Source organism: Neofelis nebulosa, chromosome 6 (genome assembly GCF_028018385.1).
Source record: "Neofelis nebulosa isolate mNeoNeb1 chromosome 6, mNeoNeb1.pri, whole genome shotgun sequence".
Lineage (NCBI taxonomy): Eukaryota > Metazoa > Chordata > Mammalia > Carnivora > Felidae > Neofelis > Neofelis nebulosa.
The window spans coordinates 12895615-12905500 of record NC_080787.1 but is presented as its reverse complement, the minus strand read 5'-3'; the positions used below and the strand labels follow the sequence as shown (position 1 = coordinate 12905500).

General features: G+C 34.0%; 1 protein-coding gene across 1 annotated transcript; it reads right to left on the bottom strand.

The window, feature by feature from the left end:
* Positions 1-8526: 8526 nt before the first annotated feature.
* On the bottom strand, positions 8527-9139 carry LOC131513409 (large ribosomal subunit protein uL22-like). The gene has a single exon (XM_058732593.1). The coding sequence runs from the start codon at positions 9109-9111 to the stop codon at positions 8557-8559; it is 555 nt and encodes a 184-aa protein (XP_058588576.1). The 5' UTR covers positions 9112-9139; the 3' UTR covers positions 8527-8556.
* Positions 9140-9886: the final 747 nt, after the last annotated feature.

Genomic DNA, 9886 nt, shown 5'->3' with positions numbered 1-9886 from the left:
TTGCTTTCTGTTTTTTATTATGGAAATACTTTTGTATATAGACCTTGTATTTCGTGACTTTGCTAAGCTTATTTATTGATAGAAAAATATATCTGTATGTCTTTACGACAGGGTTTGCTCTTTATAAAATTATAGCATTTAATAAAAGATGTATTTCTTCTTTTCCTACCCTTATATCTTTTTTATTGCTTTATTGTAATTACTAGGAATTCTAGTACACACTTTCTTCTCCCCAATTTTAAGAGGAAAGGCTTCAACATTTAAGTACAATTGCCACATGTTTTTTTATGTGTTCATTAGATAAAGGAAACTTCTATCTTTAATTTTCCAAGGCTTTTTTTTTGTTCTTGGGAGTGGGGTACTGGAGTCAGATACTTATTTTTTCCCAGTTGTATTGAGATATAATTCACCTATAACGTTGTATGAGTTTGAGGTATGCGACACAATGATTTGATATTTCTATATATTGTAAAATGATTACCTCAATAAGTCTAATTAAATCCAAAACATCACATACTTAAGATTTTTTTCTTGTGATGCAAACTTCTGAGATCTACTCTCTTAACTTTGAAATATACACTATTATTAACTATAGCACCATGTTGCACACTACATCCCAGAACTTGTTTATAACCTAAAGTTTGTATTTTTTTAAATTTTTATTTAAATTCTGGTTAGTTAACATATAGTGTAATATTGTTTTCAAGAGTAGAAATTAGTGATTTATCACTTACATATAACACCCAGTGCTCAACAAGACAAGTGCCCTCCTTGATACCCATCACCCATTTAACCCATCCCCTCCATCTTCCCTCCACCAACTCTCGGTTCTCTTTTAGAGTCTCTTATGGTTTGTTTCCCTCTCTCCCTTCTTTCCCCCTTCCCTTATGTTTATCTGGGTTTTTTTCCCTTAAATTCCACATGTTAGTGAAATCATATGGTATTTGTCTCTCTCCCTTCCTTATTTCACTTAGCATAACACCCTCTAGTTCCATCCACGTTGTTGCAAATGGCAAGATTTCATTCCTTTTGATGGCTGAGTAATATTCGTGTGTGTGTGTGTGTGTGTGTGTGTGTATACCACACCTTTATCATTGATCAGTCAGTGGACATTTGAGCTCTTTCCGTAGTTTGACTATTGTTGACAATCCGATATAAACATTGGGTCACGTGTACCCCTTCAAATCTGTATTTTTTATTCTTTGGATAAATACCTAATAGTGAATAAATACACCTAATAGTGGATTGTAGGGTAGTTCTATTTTTAGTTTTTTGAGGAACCCCTCTACTCTTTTCCAGAGTGGCTGCACCACTTTGCATTCCCATCAAGAGTGCAAGAAGGGTTCCCTTTTCTCTTCATCCTTTCCAACACTTTTTGTTTCTTGTGTTGTTAATTTTAGCTATTCTGACAAGTGAAGTTTGTATCTTTTAACCACCTTTGTCTATTTCCCCCCTCCCCATTCGCCACTTACATCTGGAAACCACCAATCTGTTCCCCATTTCTAGAAGTTTGGCTTTTTTAGATTCTGCATATAAGTAATATCATGAACTATTGGCCTTTCTCTGTGTGACATTTTCATTTAGCATAATGCCCTCAAGGTCCACCCATGTTGTTACACATGGAAGGATTTCCTTTTTTTTAAATACCTGAATAATATTCCACTGTGTGTGTGTGTATGTCTGTATACACACATATACACACAACATACTACAGCTCCTTTATCCATTTATCTGTCAATAACACATTGTTTCTATGCCTTGGCTATTGTAAATGATGTTGCAATGAACATGGGTTTGCAGATACAGCTTCAGAAGGGTGTGTATATACACAAAGGAGGAATTGCTGGATTATACGGAACCTCTGCTTCCTATTTTTTATAGTACTTCCATATTGTTTTCTATAGTGGTTGAATGAATGAACATTCCCATACACAAGTGTTCCCTTTTGTCCACATTATAGACAACTCTTTCTTGTCTTTTTGATGATGGCCATTTTAACAGGTAAATACATATCTCATTGTGGTTTTAATGTGCATTTTGCTGATAAGTGATGTTGACAAGTACTTATTGCTTTTAGGGATAAATCTGTTTAGTTCCTCTGCCAGTGCTTTATTAAGATTCTTTGGTGGGTTTGTTTTTTTTTGTTTGTTTGTTTGCTGTTAAGTGTATGACTTTATGCATTTTGGGTATTAAACCCTTATCAGATATATGATTTATAAATATATTCTCTTATTCAATAGTGTGACTTTATTTTTGTTAATCATCTCATTTGCTGTGCAGAAGCTTTTTAGTTTGATGTAGTCTCACATGCTTATTTTTCCTTTTATTGCATTTGACTTCAGTTCCATAGGAGTTTTAGAGTTCCCAGTTTTATATTCAAATTTTTAATAAATTTTGAGGTCATTATTGTGTATGGTAAAATAGGTCTAATTCTATTCTTTTGCATGTGGTGGTCTAGTTTTCCAGCATCATTTATTAAATGACTGTCCTTTCCTCGCGGTATGTTCTTTGACACTGTATCGTAAATTTATTGACCATATATGCATGACGTTATTTGCAGGCTCTCTTTTCAGTTTCATCAATCTACGTGTGTGTGTTTATGTCAATACCATAGTATTTCGATGAATGTATTCTTGCAATGTACCTTGAAATCAGGAAGTGTAATGCTTCTAACTTTCTTCTATATCAAGAGTGGCTTATCTTTGTATTAGGAGTATTTTGTGGATCCACACAAATTTTAAGATTGTTTTATTTCTGTGAAAAAAAAATGCCACTTGAACTTTGATATGGATTACATTGAATCTGTCCACCACTTTGAGTAGTGTGGACATTTTAACAGTATTTATTCTTTCAATCCATGAGTTCAAAATATCTTTATTGTGTCTTCATTTTTTGGGCATTAATATTCACAGTTTTCAACGCATATGTATTTCATCTCCTTAGTTAAATTTATTCTCAGGTATTTTATTCTTTTCTTGATTTTAAATGGGATTTTTCATTCAGATATAATTGACATATAAAAATTTTATTACTTTCAGATATATCACATAATGATTCAATATTTGTGTGTATATTATGAAATGATAAGTCTACCTACTTAACATTTACCGCCATGTTTACTTATAAATTTTTTCTTGTGATGAAATGTTAAGGTCTATCTCAGGAACTTTGAAATATACAATGCAGTATATTAACTATAGTCACTGTGTTTTATATTATATATCCCATGACTTATTTATTTTATAACTGGAAGCTTTTACCTTTTGAACCCCTTTACCCATTACACACACTCCACACCCAGCTGCTGACAACCACCACTTTGTAACTAGGAGTTCATGGGTTTTTTTAAGATTAGTGACATTATATGGTATTTTTCTTTCTCTGTCTGAATTATTCACTTAGCATATTGCCCTCAAGGTCCATTCATGTTGTTAAAAATGGAAAGATTTCCTCCTTTTTTGTGGCTGAATAATATTCCATGGGTTGTATGTGAATGTGTGTGTATGTACATACATATATATGCACCATATTTTCTTTATCCACTCATCCTTTGATAGATTCTTTTGTTGCTTCCTTGTCTTGGCTCTTATAAATAATGAACATGCAGGTGCATATATCCTTTTGAGTTAGTGTTTTTATTTCCTTTGGATAATTACCCAGAGATGGAATTGCAATATCACATGGTAATTCTATTTTTAATATTTTGAGGAAACTCCTTACTGTTTTCCATAGTGATCCCACCAACAGGGCACAAATGTTCCCTTTTCTTCACATTATTGCTAACACTTATTATCTCCTTTTTGGTGATAGCCATTCTAACATGTATGAAGTGATATCCAATTGCGGTTTTGATTTGCCCTTCTCTGATTAGTGATGTGAGCATATTTTCATGTACCTACTTGTCATTTGTGTGTTGTCTTTGGAAAAATGTCTATTCAGCTTCTCTGCCCATTTTTATTCAAATTGTTTGGGGTGGGGTTTGTTTTGTTTTTGTTTTGCTGTTGAGTTGTATTTGTTGTGTTTTTTTTAAGTATTAATCCTTTGTCATATATGTGGTTTGCAAATATCTTACCAATTCTGTAGATTGTTTTTTGATGGTGGTGGTGGTGGCTTCCTTTGTTGTGCAGAAGATTTTTAGTTTTGCATAGTCCCAGCTGTTTATGTTCATATTTGTTGCCTTTGCTTTTCAGTGTCAAATTCAAATAATTATCACCTGGGCTGGTGTCAAAAAGCACACCCCTATAAATCTCCTTCTGGAAGTTATGGCTTCGGGTGTCACACTCAGTCTTTAATGAATTTTGAGTTGACTTTTGGGTATGATGTATGACAGCCATTCTTTTGCATGTGGCTGTCCAGTTTTCCAAGCATCATTTATTGAAGATATTGTCATTTTCTCATTGTATATTTTAGACCTTTTGTCATAAACTTATTGACTATGTATTAGTGGGTTTATTTTGAATCTCTTTATTCATTTATGTCTGTTTTTATGCCAATATCACACTCTTTTGATGAGCATAGCTTTCTAACATAGTTTGAAATCAGGAAGCATGATGCCTCCAGCTTTGTTCTTTCTCTAGATTACTTTAGCGATATGGGGTCCTTGTGGCTCCATATAAATTTAGGACTACTTCTTTTATGTCTGTGTAAATGCCAATGGAATTTTGATAAAGATTTGCATGGAATCTGTACATTGCTTTGGGTAATATGCAAATTTTCACAATACTCTTCCAATCAATGAACACAGAAAATCTTTCCATTTATTTGTGTAATTTTCAATATCTTTCTGTCTTAGGAGCTGGTTTACACATATTTTTCCTCCTTATATTTATTACTAGTACTTTATTTTGATGCAATTGTAAATGGGAATGTTTTCTTAATTTCTCTATTATTATTGTATAGAAATCCAATTTTTTGTATATTGATTTTATATCATGCAACGTTACTGAATTCAGTTATAAGTTCTGTTTTTTGTGATCTGTATATAACATCATATCATCTACAAATTGTGACAATTTTACTTCTTCCTTACAAAATTGGATGTCTTTTATTTATTATTGCTGCAGCTAACACTTCCAGTACTATGTTGGATAAAGGTGGTGATTGCAATCCTCATCTTGTTCCTGATCTTAGATGAAAGTTTCAGGTTTTTTTTTTTAACCATAAACCCTGGTTTTTTATATATAGTCTTTATTATGTTGAGGGATGTTTTCTCCAAACACATTTTGTTGAGAGTTTTTATCATGAGCAGATACTGTATTTTGTTCAATGCTTTTTCTGCACCTATTGAGATGATCACGTGGCTTTTATTCTTCCTTGTGTTAATGTGATGTGTCACACTGATTGATTTGAGTGTATTGAACCATCCTTGCATCATTGGCATGAATCACACTGGATCATAATGAATAATTTTTCTAAGGTATTGTTGAAATTGGTTTGCTAATATTTTGTTGAGGATATTCACTTCTATATTTCATCAAAGACATTAGCCTACAATTTTCTTGTAGTTCCCTTGTTTGTGTTTGGTGTCACAGTAATTCTGTCCTCATAAAATGAGTTTGGAAGTATTTCCTCCTCTTTTCTTTTTTGGAAAAGTTTGAAAAAGATTGGCATTAATTTTTCTTTAAATATTTGGTAGTATTCACCAAACATCTGTTTTCACAAAGATCTGCGAAACCATCTGTTCCTGGACTATTGTTTGCAGGGAGGTTTTTATTACTGAATTATTCTCCTTAGTAGTAATTAGTCTCTTCTGATTTCCTATTTCTTCATGATTCAGTACTATAAGGTTAAATGTTTCTAGGAATTTATCCATATTTTTACATTCTTGAATAAGTTGGCATATGATTGCTTGGAGAGTCTTATAATCCTTCATATTTGTGTGTCATTGTCAAGGCTTTTTAAAACCATGACTAGATATTGAATGTTTTTAATTGCATTTTATGCATCTGTTAAAATAATCATTATAATTGAAGTTATAAAATTTAGTATTCTGTAAAATATCTGGAAGGTTTACTCAGTGATACTTCTGAGCCTAAAGTTTCCTTATAAGAGGGTTGTTGATTATAAATCCAATTTATTTAATATAATTCTGACTTTCCTATTTCTTCTTGTGTCCGTTAAAGTCACCACTAACATTTTTGTGAAATGTCCTTTTTTCTAACTTAGTAAACACTGTTTAAAGATTATAATATACTAAAAATCTTTTAAGTGTTTGCAACAGGATCTATAGTGTTGTCTCCTTTTGTAATCCTGGTATTAGTTCTTTGTGGTTTCTACCCATTCTCTTTTAATCAATCTATTCTGGATTTAATTGACTTATTATTCCTTTCTAAGGCCAAACTCTTAGCTTTAATGATTTTCTTTCTTGATTGCTTTTTGTTTCATTAGTTTTTTTCTCTTACCTTAATATTTGTATTTGTGACGGGGACTTAATTTATCTCATTCTAATTTCTTGAGATGAAGGCTTATTTTCAGATCTTATTTTTTACTAATATATTAGTTTAAAGATATAACACTTAAGCATGGCTTTCACTCCATCTCATTGATCTGTTTGATTAGTAGCAATATTACTTTTGCATCCTTGTATGCATAGGTCTGTACTTTATCACCTATTTAAAAAATAATATTACATCTACTTTGCCTTGCATCATAAGCCTTTAAACTATTTTAAGATATAAGTTTATGTTGATAAAAATGGTGGGTGGCGTGCTTTCAACTTCCATTAAAGTGAACAGATCAAAAAGATGTACACTCTTACACCTTTTTGTTTGCAATTTTATTTGTTTCAGGTGTAAAACATAGTGATTTGACAATTATATGGATCAGTATATAGTATAAGATGCTCACCATAATAATTGCAATTAACATCAGCCACTATACAAAGTTATTATAATATTATTGACTATATTCCCTCTGCTGTACTTTGATTACTGTGGCTTATTTGCTTTGTAATTGGAAGTTTGTACTTCTTAATACCCTTGACCTGTTTTTGCCATCCTCCCACCAACCTCCTCTGTGACAACCACAAGTTTCTTCTCTGTACTTTGAGTCTGTTTCATTTATTTTTTGTTCAGTTATTTTATTTAGATTCCATAGAAGTGAAATCATATGGGATTTGTCTTTGACTTGTTTCACTTAGTATACTTTCTAGGTTCATCCATGTTGTTCCAAGTGGTAAGATTTCGTCCTTTTTTATGTCTGAGTAATATTCCATTGTGTGTGTTTACTGCATCTTTACCCATTCATGTATCAGTGGATACTTAGGTTGCTTTCATATCTTGGCCATTGTTAAATAAAGCTGTAATAAACATAGGGGTGCATCTGTCTTTTCAAATTAGTATATTCACTATCTTCGGGTAAATACCCAGCATTGGGTGTATTAGATTAATTTTTTGAAGAAAGTCCATACAGTTTTCCAGTGCACAAATTTACATTCCCACGAACAGTGCACATCCTTGGAAACACTTTTTTTTTTCTTTTTTCCAGACTAACCATTCTGATTGGCGTGGAGTGATATATCATTGTGATTTTGATTTGCATTTTCCTGATGATTAGTAACACTGAGTATCTTTTCATGTGTCTGTTGACCATCTATATATATATTCTTTATAAAAATATTTACTCAGGTCCTCTGCCTATTTTTAGGTTATTTGCCTTTTTGGTGTTGACCTGTAGGACTTGACTTCTTTACATATTTTGGATATTAATACCTTATCAGATAGGTTATTTGTAAATAAACTCATTCAGTAGGTAGTATTTTCATTTTGCTGATGGTTCTTTTAAAAGATGGTGCAAAAACTTATTGGTTTGAAGCAGTTTTCATTGTTTATTTTTGCTTCTTTCCACCCTCAGCTAGACACACAAATCCAAAACTCTGTGTGTCTGTTTCTATGTGTTAGGAAAGTCAGCTATGTTTCTAGTTCTTGGAAGTAGGGGCTAATTAAGAAGAGGTCTTGTGGTGCCCTATAGTGCAAGGGTGCCCTACTGTTGTGGTTGAGTAATAATTGCCCCCAATCGAGTAATATGCAATGGCTCTCTTTGACTGTCATGGGCAGGGTTTTGTCCCATGCTCTTAAGCGTCCAGTCTGGGGGCCACCTTGAGCTTCAGTTTGGTCCAACCAGATGCCTGCCCTCAGTTTGTTTGCTAGAACTGTGGTTGCATCAAATTATAGGCACACTCCTTGTGTTGTCCCTTGTGAGGTTTTTCTTGGGAAGCAAGGCCTTCGGTCAGACCAGATATCTGTCATCTGCCAGTCTTTTTGTTGGGGTTGCTGTGACCCTGTAGTACTATGCTGTCTCTTGTGCTGGTTTATATTGGTGGGCAGGGCTGGCAGATCAGATGTCTGCCCTAAGCCCACCCCTGGGGCTACAGTCAAACTTGTGTGTGCCATTATCTTCCCCTCTCCCCAGGGTGGGCTCACTTTGGAGTGGTGCTGGCCACTATTGTAAATGGCAACATCTCATCCTTTTTATGGCTGAGTAATATTCCACTGTAAATATATACATCTTTTTTTTTTTTCTGTTTTTACTTTTATTTGCATGTATTTCATGCAGCATTTACTCCCGGGCCATAAGTTTTTGTTTCTTCAGTTTCTTCTGGGATATCTTTTTCTTCTGTGCAACCTCCTCTTCTGGTTTAGGAACAATCTGCTCTTTTTCAGTAAGGATCATCTCAATGTGGCAGGGAGAGCTCATGTATGGGTTAATCCGACCATGAGCCCTGTAAGTTCTACGCCGCATTTGGGGGGCTTTGTTCACCTGGATGTGCTCAATGACCAGAGAATCTACATCTAAACCCTTAAGTTCAGCATTACTCTCTGCATTTTTAAGCATGTGCAGTAAAAATTCGGCACTCTTTTTGGGCCACCAACCCTGTGTCCAGCCCCACTGTTTGGCCTGGGCACACCTACCAACTCCACCATTGTAGCGTCGGAATGGCACACATTGCTTCTGCAAAGTGACATCTTTCAGATACTTGGTGGCTTTTCGGATATGCATACCCTTGATGGCCTGGGCAGTTTCCCGTGTGTTCTTAAAGTGAACACGAAGATTTGAACCTCTTGATTTGCATGATTTTGTCAGGTTTTCCGGGTCAAGTGAATAGCGAACCATTTTCAGAGATCACCTCAGGCCGCTTACGGGAAGAGGAAGCTACATCTTTTTTTTTTTTCCCATTTATCTCTTGATGGACACTTGGGTTGATTCAATATCTTGGCTATTGTAAATAATACTACATATTTTTTATTAGTGATTTCATTTTATTTGGGTAGTAGTATAATTACTGGATCGTATGGTATTTCTATACGTTTTAAAGGAAACTCTACTGTTTTCCATAGTATCTATACCAGTTTACATCCCCACCACCAGTGCATGAGACTTCCTTTTTCTTAGTCTTCACCAACACTTGTTATTTCTTGTCTTTTTTATTCTAGCCACTCTGACAGGTATATGTCGTTGTGGTTTCAATTTGTATTTCTCTGATGACTAATGATATTGAGCATATTTTTCACACGTCTCTTGTCATGTATGTGTCTTCTGTGGGAAAATGTCTAGTCAGATCCTCTGATGATTTTTTAATTAGATTGTCTGGGTGTTGAGTTATATAGTTCTTTATATTTTTTGGTTATTAGCTCCTTATCTGGTATATCTTTTGCAAGTATATTCCCCCATTCAGTAGGTTGCCTTCTTGTTTTGCTGATGGTTTCCTTCACTGTGCAAAAGCTTTTTGTTTTGGTATGGTCACAATACTTTACTTTTTATTTTGTTTCTCTTGCATGAGAAGTCCTACATAGAAATATGTTGCCAAACCAATGTCAAAGATATTACTGCCTGTGTTTCCTTTTAGGGATTTTATGGTTTCAAGTCACACATTTAAGACTTTAATCTA